The sequence below is a fragment of the Myotis myotis genome, unplaced genomic scaffold (genome assembly GCF_014108235.1).
Source record: "Myotis myotis isolate mMyoMyo1 unplaced genomic scaffold, mMyoMyo1.p scaffold_m19_p_3, whole genome shotgun sequence".
In the NCBI taxonomy this organism is placed as follows: domain Eukaryota; kingdom Metazoa; phylum Chordata; class Mammalia; order Chiroptera; family Vespertilionidae; genus Myotis; species Myotis myotis.
Genome location: NW_023416335.1, coordinates 14,576,670 through 14,598,155, shown reverse-complemented (window position 1 = coordinate 14,598,155; position 21,486 = coordinate 14,576,670). Strand labels below are relative to the sequence as shown.

General features: G+C 34.9%; 1 protein-coding gene across 1 annotated transcript in view; it reads right to left on the bottom strand.

Annotated features, from left to right (window-relative positions):
* Positions 1-21,486, bottom strand: part of TNKS (tankyrase) — a 149,929-nt gene that overhangs the window by 113,836 nt on the left and 14,607 nt on the right. Inside the window, exon 2 of the mRNA XM_036300913.1 lies at positions 17,738-17,962. Within this exon, the coding sequence (XP_036156806.1) occupies positions 17,738-17,962 (225 nt within the window). The remainder of the gene's footprint in view (positions 1-17,737; positions 17,963-21,486) is intronic.

Here is a 21,486-nt window from a genome sequence, read left to right as displayed (position 1 = left end):
AAATAAAACACAATATTTAAAAAACAACAACAAAACAGGAAAAGGCAAGTCATAGACTAGAACAAAACATCTGCAACAAATTTATGTGATAAAGAACTCAGATCCAGAATATACAATGAACTCCTATATATCATTAATAAAAAGACAATCAACCCAATTTGAAAAATGGGAAAAGACTAAGATACTTCATAAAAAATATACAAATTACTAATACTTGAAAAAAGCTCAACATCACTAGTCAACAGAGAAATGTAAAAGACAGGCAATGCCAATTGTTAATGAGGATGAACTAAACTAGAACTCTCATACATTGCTGGGGGGGCATATAAAATGGTGTAACCACTTTGGAGGTCAGTTTGGCAGTTTCTTATAAAGGTAAGTGTACATCATTACTGAACCTGCCAATTCTACTTTTAGGTATTTATCCAAAAGGGAAAAAGTGGTCTACACAAAAGACTTCACATGAATATTCATATGCTTCTCTATAATAGCAAAATATTGGAAACAATCTCAATATCCATCAACAGACAAAAGGTTAAGTAAATGATGGTATAGCTATACAATAGAATAATGCTCAGCAATAAAAAGAAATGAACCACTGATGCATACAAGAGGGATGAAATCTCTAAAACATTATGCTGAGCAAAAGAAGCCAGACAGTGAAGAACTTACTTCTAGAATGGAAAACTAATTTATAGTGACAGAAAACAGATCAATTCTTGCCTGGGGATGGTGAAAGGAAAGAAAAAAACTGACTACAAATGGGCACTAGAGAACTTTTTAGAAAGATGAAAATGTTCGATTATTTTGATTGTGGTGGTGGTTACAAGGGCATATACATTTGTCAAAACTCATCAACTTGTACACTTAAAATGGATGCGCTTTATTTTATTATCTCAAACTCATGTTATAATTCAATAAAATTGATTTTTTTTAAAATTCAAGAGTGGTTTAACTGCAGATTAGAAAAATTAACCTGAAGAGAAAATTATTGAACTGTAAAAGATGTCAATAGATATTTCCAAGAATGCTGGCTGGAGAAATTATCATAGACAAAGCACAGAGTGAGAAGGTCTAACATGTTGTAATCAGTCTTAAAAAAAAAAGAAAAGAAAATACACACATATGTAAAGAGATATTGCCTAAGATTTTCACAGAACTAATAAAAGACACCAATCTATAGGTTCAAGAATCCCAAACAAGATAAACTCAAGAAAAAAAGTTACTATACATATAAATTAAGATCAACTACAATTTTAAAAAGCTCTTACAAGAGAGCATGTAAGTAATAGTATACAAAATAATGAGAGATAATTTGTGAACTATTCTAACTATAGTAGTATATGTTAAATAATATAGAATATGTTAAGCAATAATTTAATTATGTTTCTATTTCCATGTATATTGCAAAAGGCCATTATTCTGCAACTGTAAAATATGCCACATTCCTATTCCTAGAAAAAACTTGACTTATGTAATATCAATTAAACAATGTTCTACTTTTAAAATTATTTTAAATAAATGGCAATAGTAAAGTAGATATATTCAAAGTTTTTCTACAATACTACTCTGCAACCAAGGTCTGGTTAGCCAAACCAAAGAAACTCTTTGATATAAATTTAATACTTATTTTCATTTAAAAAGTATTCTGGTTTCTCTTTACATTTTTAAAAGAATTCTCTTTAGTTATTAAGATCCAACTTTTTCACAGTAGTTTCCACCTCTATATAAACTAAACATTTAAATTCTTCAAATTCTAACATTCATAAGAGATAAACACTGGCTCTGTATAAAATTAAATTTGGTAGTCAAGAAAAATGATAAACTCCTCTTTTAACATACTCATGTTAATAGGTTTCTCTTAAGAACATAAGCTAGACATTTGATGCTCAGTGGTGTCTTTTTACTGAATGAGTATTGACATTCATTGAGAGAAATAAGCTTCTTTCATTTTAATTAGTATCCTTTGGAGAAATCTCTGAGAACCTCATAATATGAAAGCATGGCTAATGTGACTGACATAAAGATCTTCTAAAATGGAGATTTAAGAACAGGTATTCTAGTAACATGAACAGAAAACTGAGCAAGCTGGGCTTCAGGAGAAAAGTTTTGTAGTAATGGTTCTGTGGTCTTCGCTTGGTCTTGTTAGACAAATAAACATAGGAAGTGATTTCCCACTAATCATATGTGGGCACTGGGTGCTTGGCTGATACCCCTTTCTACTTGTAATGAGTACAGGCTTTCTTTCTTCCTCTCCCCTTATACTGGCTCTTCAGCAATAGGCTTTCTGACAACTCATGCTGCAGTCACAGTCCTTTTTCCTTCATTGTCATCCTTTTTGGAGTGTGGTATAAGGATCAGAGGGAACTGGCACCACTGGCTTACCCTTCTTTTCACTGTCTATATGTAAGTAATAAACTATCTAAATCTAAGAGTGGCTTGTTGCTTCTTTACCGGTAAAATCAGTCAGGTCTTGGCTTGTCCTGCAGTGTGTACTACAGTGGGGAGCTGTCCCATGCATTAAAGGATGTTTAAGAGCAACCCTGACCTCTATCTCCCCTGCTGTGACAGCCAAATATGCTTCTAGACCAGGGGTGGGCAAACTTTTTGACTCAAGGGCCACAATGGGTTCTTAAACTGGACCGGAGGGCTGGAACAAAAGCATGGATGGAGTGTTTGTGTGAACTAATATAAATTCAAAGTAAACATCATTACATAAAAGGGTACAGTCTTTTTTTTCAATAGTTTTATTCATTTCAAACGGGCCGGATCTGGCCCGCGGGCCGTAGTTTGCCCACGGCTGTTCTAGACATTGCTAAATATCTGCTTAAGAGGCAAAATAGCTCCTGATTGAAACCACTCTCTTTAGGTTCTTAATGGCCCACCACACCCAACCCTCCTCACACATATACACACAAGGTATAATACATGAAGGTCTATACTTCTTCCCACTGTCCGAACACTTTTATATATATATATTGATTTTTAGTTTTATATAATAATTGATTTTTAGAGAGAGAGAGAGATCAATATGATAGTGAAACATCAACTGGCTACCTAGCTCACAACCCAGGCATGTGCCCTGATGGGGAATCAAATCAGCAACCACTCAGTAAGCAAGATGATGGCCAATCAACTGAGCCACACCAGTCAGGGCTGAACAGTTTTGGGTTTCTGCATTTGATTTAATTTGAAGAAAGAGTTCTGTGGTTTAAAAACGTAATAGGAAATAAGTAAATACTAAATCAGTAAAGTACAATAGTAACTAATAAATAAGTTTCTAAAAATAATCATAAATAGTAATAAAAAATGACCTCCAAGGATCCTTCTAAATTTAAGATACTGTAATCTATGAATATATCTTTGAGTACTGACTTTTTCAATTAGAGGGTTTTTAATCAGTAAGGGAGAAAATACTTTAGCTAGCTTACACAACAGGAAAGTATATGAAAGAATATAGGTATCCCAATTAAAGCAAATGCAAAAATGCATCCAAAAATTTATCCTGCTTCTGTCTATCCTATCTCTCAGCACCATTGCAACCCTCCCTTAGATACAAACACACACACCTGTATCATCTGAATCTTAATTTCAAGTTCTCACTAAAGAGACTCTGGTCCGACTTGCCTCAATATCTGGTTCTGGACTTCAAAAGTTTGGCCAAAGAAGACAGAAGAGCCAATAAAAATGAGGCATGGGTCTCTACTGCAATAAGTATTATGTAGGTGTGTTTATTCATGGTAAATTAATAAGTTTACAAAAAGTATACTATCTCTGAGTGAAAGATTTGGGACTTCCATTTTTATTTTACACATTTCTATACTGTTCTGTTTATAACACGTGTATTATTTTTCCAATAAGAGAGAAATGAGAGAGATAATTCTTTTCAGACAGAAATTATCTTTATGCATGCTGTTTAAGTATGTTTGCCAAAATAATACTTGTCTTAAAACTGCTACTTAAAGTAATTAATTTGCAACCAATGGAGAAATAATTGGATTGTTTTTCCTGTCAAGTGAACAACATTAAATAGGGTGACAGCGTTAGACAAATAAGACCAATATAAAAAAAATCCATTAATTTAAAATCTGTGATGATTCAGAGGCTGTAGAAATAAGCCTTAAGTAGAATAGTCAAGAAGTAATTTTCTACTGTGTAAAAGTCAAGGTTTTTAAGACAACATTTTAGTCTCTGCCTTTCATACAAAAGTCACCAACAATTCAGAATTCTGGCTACATCTGGGGCTAGCTTACTTGTGATACATTACTTAATTTCACCTCAGTGTATACCTTGACTATAATGTGCCTCAATAGATAGATACCCATTTATAACTTTTCCCTTGTACTTCACTGGAAAAAATAAGACAGCATTCAGTTTTTAAATTCTCTACTAACTCTGATTCACTTACTAATGGCAATATGCCATGGCTACGGTGAAAAGCAAAGCTGTGGTCCAGAGCTGGTCCTCTGGAACCAGACTGTGTGGGTTAGAATCCCAGTTCTGTCTCCTCCTCATTTTGGGACCCTAGGAAGCTACTTCATCTCTGTGTGCTTCCTCTACTGTAAGTCAGAAGATAATAATAGTATCTACCTCACAGGTTATTAGGAGGACAAAACAAATAATATTTGAAGAGCTCTTAGAACAGTGGCCAGCATATAATAGGCATGAGTATAGAAGAATTTTTAAAAGAAACATTAGAAAATATATGATCATGCACTCAAAAAATTAATCCAAGTAAATAAAATTTTACTGAATTTATGTGGGAGAGCTGTTTTGCTTTAAAAAAAATTTTTTTTAATTATTATAGAGAGAGGAAGGGAAATGGAATGGAACCATGACCTCCTGGTTCATGGGTTGACGCTCAACGACTGAGCCACACCACCTGTGTGGGAGAGTTGTTCTTTATGACCAAACTTTGACATGAAAATTTATAATTAAAAAATCCCTCAATTAAATGTTGTTCCTACTGTCAAGTTTTCCTAGAAATATATAAAATCAAGATTTTAAAAAATATATATATTTTTAGGAAATTGAGAATATTTTAAAAGGCCATTCCATCTTGAGTAACTTAGATATAGATTATTCTATGTTCAATATTCCATAATACATTCAAATCAATTTTATACACTTTTTACAATAGTGAGTTAAGCCAGTCCACAATATATTTGTGAAATCAGCATTATCTGCTTACACAAACCACAATGCACTGGAAGATAAAGTAGGCACTGGAATAAATATGAGAATGATTATAATAAATCCTATGTCTCTACATAGAAATCCCCCAGTCTAGTCCAAAAGAAAATACTGTTCAGGAGTCAGACAAACCTGGGCTTTAGAATGCTCCTCTGTCCTTAGCAATTGTCTGACCTTAGGCAAGTTACTTCGCCTCTGTCAATCACACTTTTCTCTTTCATTAAACACCACCTACTTCTGAGGATTGCAGTTATAATTAAATGAGACAATATATATATAAACCTAGGTTGGTACTTGGTGCGTAACAGGGACTCAGTAAATCCCCTGTCCCTTCAACCAGGATTTTTCATCTACTTTCAAAAATAGAATCATATACACAGAGAATGGTAAAAGAAGATATCTGTTGGGTTGAAATAAAGACAAACTGGCAACAGTCCTAGGAGCAATGAATTCACTTGTGCTAAGTCAATTATTGTTTTATGCTCCCTTTTATTTAGGGAGAGATTACTTTTTCTATAACTTGACTAGATTCAGCTAAGTGAAACACTAATAAGAAATTAAGCAGATAAATTTACAGTCTACATAAGTTTATTACATGATCACAAAGTTTTTACTGTTCTGAGGGACAATGACTATATGAAAAAAGATGCTTCCAACCTGTTTCTGGGAGAGCCTTTCTGAATCATTCCTTAAATTGTTAACTCCACCTGCCCTCTCTCAAGGCCTCAAGACTTTACTAGCATTCCATGCAAACTCTCCATTAGTTTTAAAACATTAAGACCAATTAAAATAAGTTTTAATGCTACTAGTTACTGGGTTTAAAATTAAACATATAAAAGCATTTTTTGCAAGTAACACAGGACTGGACCTGTACCATAACATTCTGATTCTGCTTTGAACTTCAGTTTCTTAAGAAATTATCTCACAATTATTACTAGTATTCCCCTATACCTCTGAGAACTGATACAACAGCTTGAAACTTAAATATACTGTTGTACTTTCAATTTGAAGGAGCCAAAGAATAGAACTCTTAATTTTTCATTTCTTGAGAAATTTACTAAATAATTTTTAAATAATTAGTTTTCTTTTCTTGGATTTAATAAATTATCCTATTAGCAATTATTCTTAGTGACAGTATTCAATCACATTTTTTATATCCCACCTCAGCTCCTTTCCCCTATGTTGAGGAGAAAAAGACTGTCTTTTTTTTTTTTTAACGTAATCCCTCCTCTACTTTCGCTTCTCTCATTCCAAGTGCATTACCATTTTGGCAGCTTGAAGAACTATCTGCTCATAATTAATTTGCTTTAAAAATATTAATCATTATTCATACCTATGCTCAGTCATAGCCAATCACTATAACTTCATACTTCAGCTATTAAAATATTTGTGGGGGAAATGTCGGTTACACTATAATTTCCCATTATCCTATCTGCAACATTCCCACTGAATAGGTTAAAAGACCTAAATTGCAATGGGGGTGTGTGTGATTTTATGTCTTATTAAATCAGAATTCAAGTTGACGACATTACAAAGGATACGAAACAATGGATATAACACTAATTCACATTGATGGAAACAAAGAGCAGCATATGGTAACTGCCAACTAGTCAGTCACTCAGCTTTTACAGTGTCAGTATACAAACCTGATCTATGAGAACACCTGACTGTTACCACCCAAGGGAAAAGAGTGTGGAAGGAAACAAGCATTTACTGGGGCTCTTCCTGCTTTTTTACTTCACTATCTTCCCATAACAACCCAAAGCAGTAGGTATGATGCTCACTGAGCTTCAAGGCAACTACATTATTTGTGCAAGATCAGTTTTTAAATCACATAATGGAATTCATACCTACTTCTAAACTCATTTAATTTCTATCTTATCCTTCTACACAAGTGCAAGCCAAGGTCATCCCCGAACTGTAACATTCAAGTTTTCCCCCCTTATGTGAATTCTGAAAGGCATATATTGGTCATAAACACCTTATCTACTCCTATGGCCAATACTCTCTTCGTATCTCATCAAACAAGCCCCTGTGGGAAAATGTGAAACCACAACTTGGGAATGACATGGAAAACAACCCATGACAGCTGGGCTCCATTTTAGGTGAGCCACCAGAACATTTCCATATTTCCCACTCTTGTTCCCTCAGTCCTCATGCTCAAACATGTTCTTTTCAAAAGGCCAACAACACAAAGCTGTGCCCCAAACAGCCAAATAAAATAAATTCCCTCTATCTCTAATCACGATTACTTATATCAGAGCAAATTTTGAAATTTTTAGAGGTTTGACATAAAATAAATATTTGGACACACAGTGGGATTTCTTAATGTTTTACTTATACTGTCATATCCGAGGGCAGAATGAAACTCACAGTGAGATTTACATTCTTCATCCTGGGTTCCGTTAAAAAGCCTAACACTCACCCCATTTTAAAGACAATCAACAGATTCCAATAATTAAAAGAACAAAGCGAGTACATAATATATTTTTTAAAGCCTGAAATTGCAATTATTATACTTTACAACTTTCTACTTTGGTCAGCTGGGAAGGAGTGAGAAGGACTCAACAAATCTTTATCATCAATCTGGACCTCCTCTGAAATCTCAGTTACTGCAGAACTGCACAAAGTGAGGACACAGTCCTAATACGAAACGAGTTTCAGATAACATGATAACCTGTAAAGTGAGAACTGACTGAGTTACATGAGCCATTTGCCTCAAATACCATTTTCATACAACCTCAAACTTAAGCCAGGCATCTCACTGAAATCCACAGATTGTTCTGAGCTATCATGGTTAGCCTAGAAGTAAATGCAAATGTATAAATAATTCCTTTAATGGGCAGATTGAGCAATAAGCAAAGCCTTTTATCACTTTAAAAAAAATAAATGTGGGTTTTTTTTTCTTCTTCTTTTTTTTTTTAAACAATTTCTCCCTCTCTCCCTTCCTACTTTAAGTACCTTTGACTTATTTCTTAAGGCCTTAGGAGAATAAAGGCATGCATACTGGTGTTTTTCTGGTTATTCTAATAAAATGCAACATACAAATATGAAACTCAACACACATATTTGCCACCATTATCCAGAATGTCTACTTAAGTAGTCCCAAATTTATTAGGTAAATGAATAAATATTCTAACCTTCTTGAAAACAGCTGAAGATAAACAGGCAAGTCATCAAAATAATGGTGCTCACTATCAGTGGGGATTATTTCGGAGGGGAAAAATTACTAGCATTCTTGGCTTGTCTTCTCCTTTGTAAGTATGCAGGTATGGAATTTTGCCATGTTTTACTTTTTTATGAGAATACTACATTGAGACTTTTTAAAGAAGATCCCAATTCAATTTTTATATGGAAAACTGCAGTTAAAAATGCCAAAGGAAGGTATTCTGGCAGGATAAGGGAAACGAGACAATAATGAAACAAAAGCCAGTGAATCAAATTCTCAAGGCTTTGCTGAATTTTCAATGAATTTTTATGAAGTGTAAGGAAGGTGTGGGAAATGATTTTTCTTAGTCTAGCTCATTTATGGATGACATATGGATAGATAATATGACAGACTAAATAAAGAGCCCTGGCCCTGCCGGAGTAGCTCAGCTGGTTAAGTGTCCTCCTGTGAACCAAAAGGTTGCTGGTTCAATTCCTGGTCAGGACACATACCTCGGTTGAGAGTTCGATTCGTGGTCCGGGCACCTATGGAAGGCAACCAATCAATGTAACCCTCCCTCCCTCTAAGCATGTCCTTTGGTGAGGATTAAAAAAAAAAAAATTAAACTTGCTTTTCAAAAAAAAATTTTAAAGAGTCCTAATGTTGAGTTCTCCAACAGCCACAATTACTTTAGCTTTTATTAAGAATCTGTGGCTTCCCAGAATTTATGCTAAAATAAGGTTTAAATTTATATTTACTAGTAATGAAAGGGATAGTCATTAAGTAATGTTTATAAAACAATTTAAAAATAAAAAATAGTCTAAATTGCCTAAAGTAGGTGACTGATTTAAAAAATAATGGTTATCTATGTATATAAAAGGCTAAGTGTCTGTCCATCCAACTGGTAGCTATGTTTATATATATAAAAGGCTAAGTGTCTGTCCATCCGACTGGTTGCTATGAGGGGGACTGACCACCAGGGGGCAGACGCTTAACACAGGAGCTGCCATGACGCGCACTGGCCATTTAAAAATAAACGGCACTATGGACCTGGTGCCAACAAACCAACACTCAGCTTCCCCCAAGTGGGACACAGGCCCTGCCACCACCCTAGAGCAACACCCCACCTTATCACTGCCAACACTGCCAAGACCCCATGGCGCAAAATGTGGCCCACAGCCCAGCCCACCCGGAAATGGTCGCTGTGGGCACCAGGTAATGACATCACGTAGCAATGCCCAGCTTCCTCTCCCTAGTGACTAGCCCACTTGGAGTTTCTTCAGCCCAGGAACATGGCTTGCTTTATAGCCAGGTGCAAACATTTTACACTTTAACCAAATGTTTGTGAAGCGTTTTCCCGTGCCTCATCTCATTTGATCCTCACAGAAGTCCTGGAGTAGATAGATAGGAAACTCAGTAGAATCCTATTTTCTTTTCATTAGTGAGATGCAAATAGCAATAATAAAGTATTTCTTCTAACTAATTTCCTTTCAATGTGCATGAATCTGTGCACCAGGACACTAGTTTCTATATAATCCTTCACAGCCTTTAAAAATGAGATTAGATAGAAATATTCACTGATAATGAAGTATGTTCACAACACAATGTGAAAAAATGAGAAAACAAACAGTATGCATGGAATGATCCTAGTTTAATTTTAAAAAGGACTATGTGCACAGGTACAATGAATCTACCAGCACTGTCTAACAGAACTTACTGTAATGATAGAAATTTCTATATCTGAACTCTGTAATAAGATAACCAAGAGACAGATATGGTTATTAAACCCTTGAAATGTGGCTAGTACTACAGAAGAACTAAATTTTAATTTTTTAAATTTTAATTAATTTTCATTTAATGGCTATAATATTGGATAGGCTAGGTCTAAACAGGCATATAACAAAGTCTGATAGTTTTCTCATTTTTCCTTAATGAACATCTATTACTTCTAATAATACTGTTAAGACAAAACTAGAAAACTGTTACTCTTTGATATACTATACTTACACTACAGAAGATAAGAATATACCAGAGGCAGTCCAGCACTGATCCTACCTTCTGTTCCCCCACCCCAAGTTCCAGGACTTTTATCAAAGGACAAGTAACCATGGAAGTGATCAGGTAATTTAAATTAACACAGAGTTTGTACAAGGAAAGTAAATATATCTTTCTAGATAGCAGATATACAAAATGGTATTATAAGGAAATTATGAGAGGGATATTACTTTAGGACTGAGTTATAATAATAAAAACAGTTTAAGTTTCAGTAAATAGATTATTTTGGAACTTTGTTTTTATTTTAATTTTTTTGTAAAACTAGGTAAAGTAAATCTACCACTGTAAACTTGCTAAATATTAGATGATCTAAACAGCTAAAGAAAGAATAAAGAAGAATTTGTTTGACAGACTTAAAGAATGAACTTTTTTATGCTTAAATAAATGTACTCTTTGTTTTCCTTTATTGATCAAGGCATTACGTATGTGTCCTTATCCTCCCATTGCCCCTCGACCCTCATGCCCTCATGCCCTCACCCGCCCTAGTGTCTGTGTCCATTGGTTAGGCTTATATGCATGCATACAAGTCCTCTGGTTGATCTCGCCCACTTACCCCCACCCTCCCCTATGTTCCCTGAGGTTTGACTGTCTGATCGATAAACATACTCTTAATCTCACTAAGCAGAGAGAATTTTTAGTTCTCAATTAAGAAGAGATTTCCTTTATAACAACTCTATATCAGCTCTATAGAAAGTGGCAAACTAACAACCTTCTCCTTTCTTCACTGGTAAATGGTAGGGAATTTGAATCATTAGCCTCAGGCATAGGATGAAAATATTATTAAAATTATTTAACTAAGTACTTTGAGGTGCCTCATGGGAAAACTTTTCATTATTGTGTATCATCTATCCACAGTAATTTTGGGTAAATTTACCAGCGTCACCTTTTTCTCTCTTCTTCCTCCCTACCTCAACTCCTCAGTTCCTGACAGGAGCAACTCTCATGGGTTTAATCTGCAAGTAACAACAACAAATGTTTGACTGCCCATTCTTTATATAAAAAGTCCATGGTAACCAGAAGTCAATGCTTGATTAGAATCACCATTCAACAACCCATCCTAATGAAGAATAGTAATGATTTGACAAATGGCAGATAATGTGACACAATTTATATCTGACTATAAAACGTGTTTTATATTTGTATTTGAATATGGGAGCATTGGACATACTGCAAATTCACATTACTTTAAAATGAAAGAACCTCAAAATATCATCTAATCAAGAAGAAATAGAAAATTACTCAGCTTCATCACCCACACCAACACAGACTAATGCAAAAAATCTAGATAGAACTGAGCCGCCATCTTGTGAATTTGTCATTCCACACACATTTCTTGAGTATACAATTAGATACCGGTGATAGAAATGAGAACACAAGAAGGAATAAGATTATTGTTAGTTCCCTACCACAGAGAACTAACAATCTATCAGGCAAAAAGAACCAAGTAAGACCTAAGCAGAATACTACAGGAGCATATAAAAAGGTACTAACTTATTTGGAGCATGTTCAAGTTCACACCTTACATGACTCAGTTTAAGAGACTGTTACCTGGTCCTACAGCCAAATTAGAAAGTAAATATATTTTTATTACAGCAACTGTAATTTAATTCATTACTATATATGTATCAATTGCATATGCTAATTAGTAAGAAGGAAGGTATTTTATACTGTATTTTGGACCCTGGTTCACTTGGGGATTACCTCCAAGATATACTTTTCTCAGATAAGTCATTGCTCTTAAGAAATAATTTATTATTTATCTTTAGTTATGAATTTAATTTCATAAATAATGTGTTATCAGTCAGGGTAGTCTAGATTATGCTGCTATAACAAAGTGCTCCAGAATTTCATAGGCTTATTAGCAAAAAAAGTTCATTTCTTGCTCACAATACAAGTTGAGAAAATGACAGCAGGGGAGTTTCCTTACTCACAGGCCCAGACACTGAAGAGGGCTCTGGGTTAAAATGTGATACCCTAAATAACCAAGATAAGAAAATACAAAATATGGTAACTGTGCTCTTATTCTTAACACTTCTGCTCAGAAGTTACATATTTTGTTCCCACTCACATTTTGTTAGGGAAAAAAGAGGAAGTAAATATATTTAGTGGACAAAGGACTACTATATTTCTAGACTAGTCCTTGCCCATGTGGTGTGACTGAGTTGCTGAGCATCTACCCATGGACCAGGAGGTCATGGTTCCATTCCCAGTCAGGGCATATGCCTGGGTTTCTGCTCAATCTCCAGTAGGGGGCATGCAGGAGACAGTCTATCATGATTCTCTCTGATCTTTAATGTTTCTATCTCTCCCTTCCTCTCTCTGAAATCAATTAAAACATTTTTTTAAAAAAAGAGTAGTCCTTGATATTTTAAACTGCTCAGACTTCCTGTCTCAATACTATGGGAATATGAAAAGCTATGAGAATTCTACCAAAGTCAATGACATGAAGAAATAGCTCAAAAAACATCTACATGTCTTTTGATCTCAGAAAACAGAGGGAAAGCATAAACCAAAAAAAAAAAGAGAGAAATGTTTAACTATTAGGAATTAATGAGTGCTCCTTTATGGAATGATTCAGGCAACACAGAAATAACCGTGCATTTTAGGTAATTATTTTCTAATTAAACAAGGTATACTTGACTTTACTCTTAAATCTTAAATATAAGCCACATAATATGTTCAATTTTTCATTATGGAGTAGCTTATTCTTTCATTTTAATTAAAAAAATATATCCTAAACAAGTTATTATAAAGCACTTCAGAGACCCTTAAACCAAAAAACGGCTTTCTGCATTTCCGCAATGTAATTAAAACTATAATCTTACTTCACTAGAAACTGTTTTTAACCTAAAAATAATTGTCTAATAAAAATCTTACTTTATTATTCCAATGCTAGTGAGACACCAAATACATTTGTATTTAACTGACAAATTGGGTTTTACCAAAAATAAAATCCTTTGCTTGTCTAAAGATACCACTAAGAAAACGAAAGTCAAAGTACTGACTGGGAGAAAGCATTTAGAATACACACATCAAACAAAGATTCACGTCCATAACACAAAAGAGCTCTCACAAGTCAACAATAATAATACCCCCCAAAAAGGTCAAAAGATCTGAACTGAGACCACCCAAAGAATAAATATACACAAATGACCAGTAGTCACATAAAAATATGCTCATCACATTCAAACATTAGAGTTTCTTATCAGGTTCAACATATACTTATCATTCCATTCAGCAATTCCATTCTTAGGCATCCACTCAAAAAATGAAACAATATGTTCAAACCAAGAGCTATAAAACAATGTTCACAGAAGCCTTCTTCAGAACACTCAGAAACTGGAAGCAACCCAACATCCACCAACTGTGCTACATCCATATGATAAACACTATACATCATCAACAAATAGGAATGAACTACTAAGGTGCACAATAATATATACTAACAAACTTTTAGCTTAAACAGACCGAGAAAAAAAATAAGACTCAAATAACTAGAATCACACATGAAAGGGGTGCATTACTCCCAAGCTTACAGAAATAAAAGTGTTATAAAGGAATATTATGAACGGTATGGAAAAACTGGGTAGGCACATGCAAAAGAATGAAGTTGGACCCTGTATTTCATATCATATACAAATATTAACTCCATATGGATCAAAAGACCTAAAAATAGAGCTAAAACTATAAAACTCTTAGAAGAAAATAAGGAAAAAGCAGACTTAACTATTAATCAAATCACCAAAACTAAAAAAATTTTTTTTTGCTTCAAAAGCCACTATCAAGCAAGTGAAAAGACAACACAGAGTGGAAGAAAATATTTGCAAATCATTTATCTGGTAAGAAACTTATATCTAGAATATATTAAAAAAAAAAAACTCTTACAACTCAATAACAAAAAGACAATCCAATTTAAAAAATGAACAAAGGATATAAGTAAACATTTCTCCAAAAAAATGTGTACCAATAGCCACAACTAGCACATGAAAAGATGCTTGGCAAACCACCATGAGGCTCTGGCACAGAATAAACATTTTACTCTGAGTTGACACAGAGAATATTACAGTGGGGATACAGTGCAAGACAAGGTAGACAAGGTTCCTGTGTTTCTAATTCAGGCACAGAATAGAAATAGAGTACACACAGAGCTGAAAACAAGCAAATAAATATCTACACTAATAAAAGAGAAATATGCAAATTAACCATCACTCTGTCACTCCGCTACACCCACCAGCCAATCAGAGCGACTATGCAAATCAACCCAACAAAGATGGCGATTAATTTGCATATGCAGGCACGGAGCAAAGACTGAAGATGACTGAAGATGGCAGCGGCCACGGAGCTGGAGCAAGCAGGAGGCTTGGGTTGCTCCCGGTGACAGAGGAAGCCAAGCTTCCCGCTGGCCCTGGACCCCGCTCAAGAGCTGGGGGAAAAAGAAAAAAAAAGAAGAAAAAAAAGGAGGGGCTAGAAGCAGCTAGAGCAGAAAAGCCAAGCCTCACTGCTGCGGCCGAACCAAAGGCCTGGGTCCTAGGTGCCGGAGGAAAACCGGTGCCAGCAGCTAGGGGAAGGAAGGCCTATTGCGTGAAACTTCGTGCAACAGGCCACTAGTATAACTAAACAAATATATAATATCAGGTAATAAGGGCTATGAATTACAATGAAACATGGTTAGTAAAACAAGATATGGTTAAAGAAACCAGACAAGCAGGGGAGGGTAAGAAATTATGACAGCACTGTCTACACAGATATTACACTAAGGTGCTTTACTTGCATTCTCTTCATTTAAACTTCTTAACACCTATATGAAGTAGTTATTACCCCCATTTTAAGAGCTAAAGAGAATAAGTAATTTGCTCAAAGACCCAGGTATCTTTGACTTAATGCCATTGAGTGTAATTTAATGCGGGGGATGAGGACACATTTGTAATACCTTAACTAATAAAGAGTTGAAAGAAAGAAAGAAAGAAAGAAAGAAAGAAAGAAAGAAAGAAAGAAAGAAAGAAAGAAAGAAAGCTATTTTTTTAAAGTTCTAATTATTAGATTTTAAGTAGCAGTTTGAATTTTGGGCTCCCAAGAATTATTTGAAAGAAAAGAGAAAGAAAAAGAAAACAAGTGGCAGGAACTTGCTCTATTCAGTCTTTCTTACACCCCAAAAGCTAAAGCACTGCTCTTTATGAAGAGAATTACAATTTAATCCTTCTCTTCTATTCTTTTTAGAAGGTATTCCACTGTCTTCAAGCTTTCAAAGTTGTAAATGGAAAGTTTTATCTCCTTTTTTCCCCTTTGTAGGCAACTTATTCTTTCTACAGGGAAAAGTTCATACATCTTCCTCAGTGTTTCTTCTCATCAATACAGCATGAAACTCCATAAGCCATTTCAATCTCAAGACCCAAGTTTTTCTCTGCTTATCATTTAATTATTATTAATCTCTACATTGGTTATTTCTTCCTTCTCCCCACCCCCTACCTTCTGGAACTTATACATATGTAAGGTTTTAAAATAATGTTGACTTCTTGGGTTTACTTATTTCTTCCTTTATGATTTCTGTATTGGGGGACATTTCTCACAAATGGTCTTCCAGACAACTAACACGGTCTTTCTTTAATTTATCTATTGAATTTTCTATTTTAGAAAAAAAATTAGATATTTTTTGGTCCCAGGAAGTTTCTTTCATACTACACTTTCATTTCCCAGAGGGATCTTTTTATTTTTATCTTTTCATTCAGGTATTTATCTGACCCCTTAAGCAGTCCTGGATATGTATTCTGATTGTTCATTCAATCTTCCCCTCTTTGGCTGAGAAACGTTGCTATTTTTCATTAGGCTTTCTGGGCTTCAAATTTAGATATTAGAGTATTCCAAATATTGAAAATCCCATAAGTGTTAGAAGACTATGCACCTCTATTATCTTCAGGACTGTTTACTGTGGAAGCCAGTAAGCTCTCCATTCCCCACTGAGGAACCCAGAGGGAACATGCTCTGTCCCCTTCTCACTGGAGAATCACAGACTATAAGGAGAGATGGGAGTATGGTAAACATGTAAAGAGTGTGAAGGCAGCAGGAATTTTTAAATCAAGATTCAAGAGATGTCTTTGTTAGTTTAAAGGTCCCATAACAAAACCTCTATTTACCTATCTTCTCAAGATCTCTACATCAGTCTATTCATTTGGGAATTTCAGAAACCAATTGTGCCTACCTAAACAGAAATGGCAGGAGGATGGAGGACCAATCTCAGAAAATAAATTAAGCCAAGCCAGCATGGCTCAGTGGTTGAGTGTCAACCCATGAACCAAGAGGTCACGGTTTGATTCCTGGCCAGGGCACATGTGGGGGGCGTGCAGGAGGTAGCCATTCAATGATTCTCTATCATTATTGGTGCTTCTATCTCTCTCTTCATTTCCCTCTCCTTTCTTCTCTGAAATCAATAAAAATATTTTTTAAAATGACATATACATTTGAGTTTTATAAATATAACTAATTAAACTGAAATGGATGCCATCCAGGAAGACAACAATTATATAAACCAACTAGCCATGGGTTAAACAACCATCCACTGTCTTAAGTATGAAGAAACAGATGATACACACAAAAGAAAACTAGGCTTGTCCTCTACAAGCTTTAGATTTTAAAATGAAAAATTTTATACACTAAAGCAAAATCTAAAGTATACATATATATACTTAGATATCTATAAAAGAGAAAGAAATGCTGATTAAATACAATTTCATATAATCTCAATATTTAAAATGGTTGAAAAGTTCAATTTTGTTTGAAATTGCTTTTTCTTTAGACTATGGCACATGTTGAAAATATTAAGCTTTGAATTACTATATTTGAATTACTCACTCAAAGCATTCCAGTCCTAATAAAATAGCTGGTGTTCAATTTCAGCAACATAAAGAGAAAAGCTTTGATAATGTTCCTTGAATCAAACTAAAGCATCCAAATATGTCATCCAATTCAGTAAGAATTTGTAGTTTATAATGGTTCTCATTGATGTAAGGATAGGAAATTTGCAGTCTTTTAAAGAGACTGTAAATTAACTAAATTTGGTAACAGTAATCTATCAAAACTGAGTTCCATACCAGTTAGCATTTGACTTGCATTTGGAGGGTTCACGTTGTGAATCTTGTTCTTAACCAACTTTAAATTGCTGTCTCTTTACTTCCCTTTTAATGGAAAACAATCGCCTTTAAGAATAAGAAGTAATAAAGACCACCCTGCTAATTCTAATGAAACGCTATTTCCATCATAATAGGAAACGAGAACAGAAAACTTTATTTAACATTTTATACCTGTCAGGTTGATCTTACAACTTAGTTATCAGCAAATTATACTTACCAATGCATACATCGATTTTCCCTTTAATAGCAGCTTCATGCAGAGGGGTATAGTTCCAGTTATCCCTGGCATTTGGATCGGCTCCTTGGCACAGTAACAGACTCACAACCTCCGCATGGCCAAAAGAACAGGCATTATGAAGTGGGATGAGACCTCCATCATCACGAGCATGGACATTAGCGCCCATCTGCAGCAAATGTTCTACGACATCCTTCCTTCCAAAACCTAAAAATAAAGAGGGAAAATATCTTACATTAAAATCAATTTTGCAAAAAGAACCATTAGAATTCCTTTAACAATATCAACAAATAAGAACTGAAGTGCTATATTCTACAGCAAAAAAAGTAAAAAAAAAGGCTAATATTCAAACGGATTCTTTCATCTCAGAAAATTTAGAACTAAGAAAGCTCTTCCTTTAGTATTTGGGCAGTTTATTAAAAAAATTTTTTTCAATACCTCTGTGTGCTGGGCAACACATGACTCCTGTCCAAGGCATTCACTTTCCCCTCATGCTTATAAGACAAAATCAAATGTATAACTATATTCTAAGAGATAATGGTTATTTAAACACTGCTGACAACCAAATCAAACACTCAACATAACAGTACAATAATTGGAGAAATATGTGGTGATGGTTTGTTGACAAGTTATTTAAAAAATAACAATAAAAGATAATGCCAAAACATTTACTCTTGGGACTGGTGGCCAAACTAAATGAAATGGGTGGTTAAGTGAAACAATTCAAGCTTGGATTTACTGAGTCTGAGGAAACAATATGACAAACAAGTGGAAATACAGACATGTGAAAATGCAGAACCAGAACACTGATAAGAAGTATCATAATTTTTAGACAGAAATAAAAGGGGGAGGGGGGCCAGAAAAGACCTGCAGCAGAATGGGGCTAGATAAACACTGAGAAAGGTAAAACATACCATGAAAGTACAACTTTATGGAAGTCAAAGGCCACCAACATTATGCAATGTCCAGCATGATGAGGATTTTAATGAGATCAATAGACGGGAAAAACAGCCAATGACAATTTTAAAGTAATTGTATTATGGTGATGAAATGAGCATTCTGATTAAACTTCCAGACTTCTTTCTTTGTCCAAAACTGTCCTCTAATTCAGTCTATCAATTTTCATTTTCAATCGAAATGCTTGAGAATACTCATTTCCCTACTCTGTATATACATTAATATAATTTATAAGATTTAAAGCAGAGAGGCAAAAAAAAAATACAAATGCTATTTACATTTTTGGTTCAGATATTTGCATTTTACTTTTGAAAATAAAATAATTGCAATCTCTCTTAATCCTAGTCATCAACTTTTTTCTTTAGAGATACCATTACATAAGTCAATGTTTGTTACACCCCCACATATTTTTATACTTTTCGTGTTTTTAAACACATAAGTTTATGTATTTAGATATTTCTTAATTATATTTAAATACTTCCATGTATTTCATGTTAATATATTTGTACATTATATTCCACATTTCATATTATTAAAATATATTACATATTCATATTATGTCATCAATATTGTTTGGTTCAACCTATATTAATGAGAGACTAATAATTACAGCAAATATCTTCTCTTCTTGCTGGCAAAGAAAAACTCAATTTTCCTCAGGTATTGGACAGAAAGTAATATGGTCAGAAAAGGTAATTCTTTCCCCAGTTCAGGGAGTGAATCCTGATTATTCTAAGCTATACGGGTGATTCATTCCCCTCCGTCAGTAACTGGCAATGAGACAGAAGGAAAAATCTAGAAGCTTATGGAATGATTTTTCTCCCCACTAAGAGAAGGTGTATGGAGGATAAAGGTCCCCTTTCTCCTCTTTCCTCTCTACTTTAAAAAATTCTCATAGAAGGTTATCACATTGGAGCTGCTGATACCATGATGGGAAGGTCGAGAAAACTATGAAAATGCTGACATGTAACCCTACTGTGCTCACAGAGTGCTAAACGAACTCTTGAACTTCCTACTTCTAAACTTGTCAAGGAGGAAAAAAATATCCTTAGGCTTTATGTTTCTGTTAGCTGAATTTTTTTCGATACTTATAGCTGAACCCATGCAAACTGATATAATCATCTGTTCATATGTTTACTGACCATTCAAGTTTCATCTGTTAAGTACTGGTTTGTTGTCTTGACCCAATTTTTTGTCTTTTTCTTATTGTTTTCTTATTATCACCTGATCAGGGCCTGCCGGCCAAACTCTCAGTCCCTCACCCTGGCTGGCAGTCTCCAACTGCCTAATGGGGAACAGGGAACCAGGGGTTGGATGGCAGCAGATACGGGCAGTGACGGGGCCCTGACCGGCAGAGGCGGCGGCAGCAGGGTGCAGGCCCAGCTGCCAGCAGCCGGGGAAAATCAGCCCTGATCGCAGGCCAGCACGAATTTCGTGCATCAGGCCTCTAGTAAGCATTATAAATATACTCTCTCCATTTATGGCTTGTCTTTAAACTCTGTTTACAATGTTTCTGATTTCATACAAGTTTTAAACTTTAACAGAGTAAAATTTATCAATCTTTCCCTACAATGTTTGTGCTTTCTACATGATCTTTAAGACACCTTTCCTATTGCAACATTTCCTTCTAGATTATTTTTATAATTTTGCTTTTCACATTGAGATGTTTAATCTACTTATAAGTGTAATGTGAGCTAGAGATCTAATTTAGATCTCTAAATTAGAGATCTAATTTTCCATATCTTTTCTGTCAGTTTGTTTAATAGTTTAACTTGAAAATAAGTCTAGACATTGAATAGGGCAATGTCAATCTACTTTGTTACCCTTAAAAAATTACCTTGAGCCCTAACCGGTTTGGCTCAGGGGATAGAGCGTTGGCCTGTGGACTGAAAGGTCCCAGGTTAGATTCCGGTCAAGGGCATGTGCCTTGGTTGTGGGCACATCCCCAGTAGGGAATGTGCAGGAGGCAGCTGATGGATGTTTCTCTCTCAGTGATGTTTCTACCTTTCTATCCCTCTCCCTTCCTCTCTGTAAAAAAATCAATAAAATATATATTTTTAAAAATTACCTTGACTATTCTTGCTCTTTGATGTTCAATATGAATATCTTCAAGTTCCATGAAGAAAATGTTAGAAATTATTTTTAAAAACTCACTGCTTCGAATTAATCCTGGAAAGTTGACAAATTTACAAAACTGAGTCTTCTAATCTATGTATATGATACACCTCTCCTTCAATTCTGGTCTGTTAAGTTCTTCTATTTTGTGTTGATCTTCATTAACATCTTGCACGTATTTATCACGTATTATTGGATATTTTAATGTTTTGTTGCTTTGGGGTTGGAGAGGGCAGTAGTACATTAGGGAGGTCAGTAAAACCAGATCAAACGGCGCCTCTGAGTCCTAAGTAAGGAGTTTGGATTTGAGCAGGGGGTTGTCTGCTAGCAGATATGGCTAGAGTACAGGGATAGGGTCAGAAAAATGGGCAAGGGCTAGGTCATATAGGCCCTTTATATCAGTTAGGAACATATTTGGCTGCAAATAACAGAAAATAGTAGAGGCTTAAAGAAAATGTAGAGATTCACATGTCTCTCACAACTTGTCAAAGCATTCAAGCTGGCACAGTTTAACAACGGTATTAAGAGCTCTTTAAAACTCCACTTTGGCATCCTTAGCATGTGTAAGTTTTCTTCTACTAGCTTGTCACTTCCTCCTGTTTGCAAGAGTGCTACACCTCTTCAAAGCCTGACTGCATCCAGGTTCCCATACAAAAAGG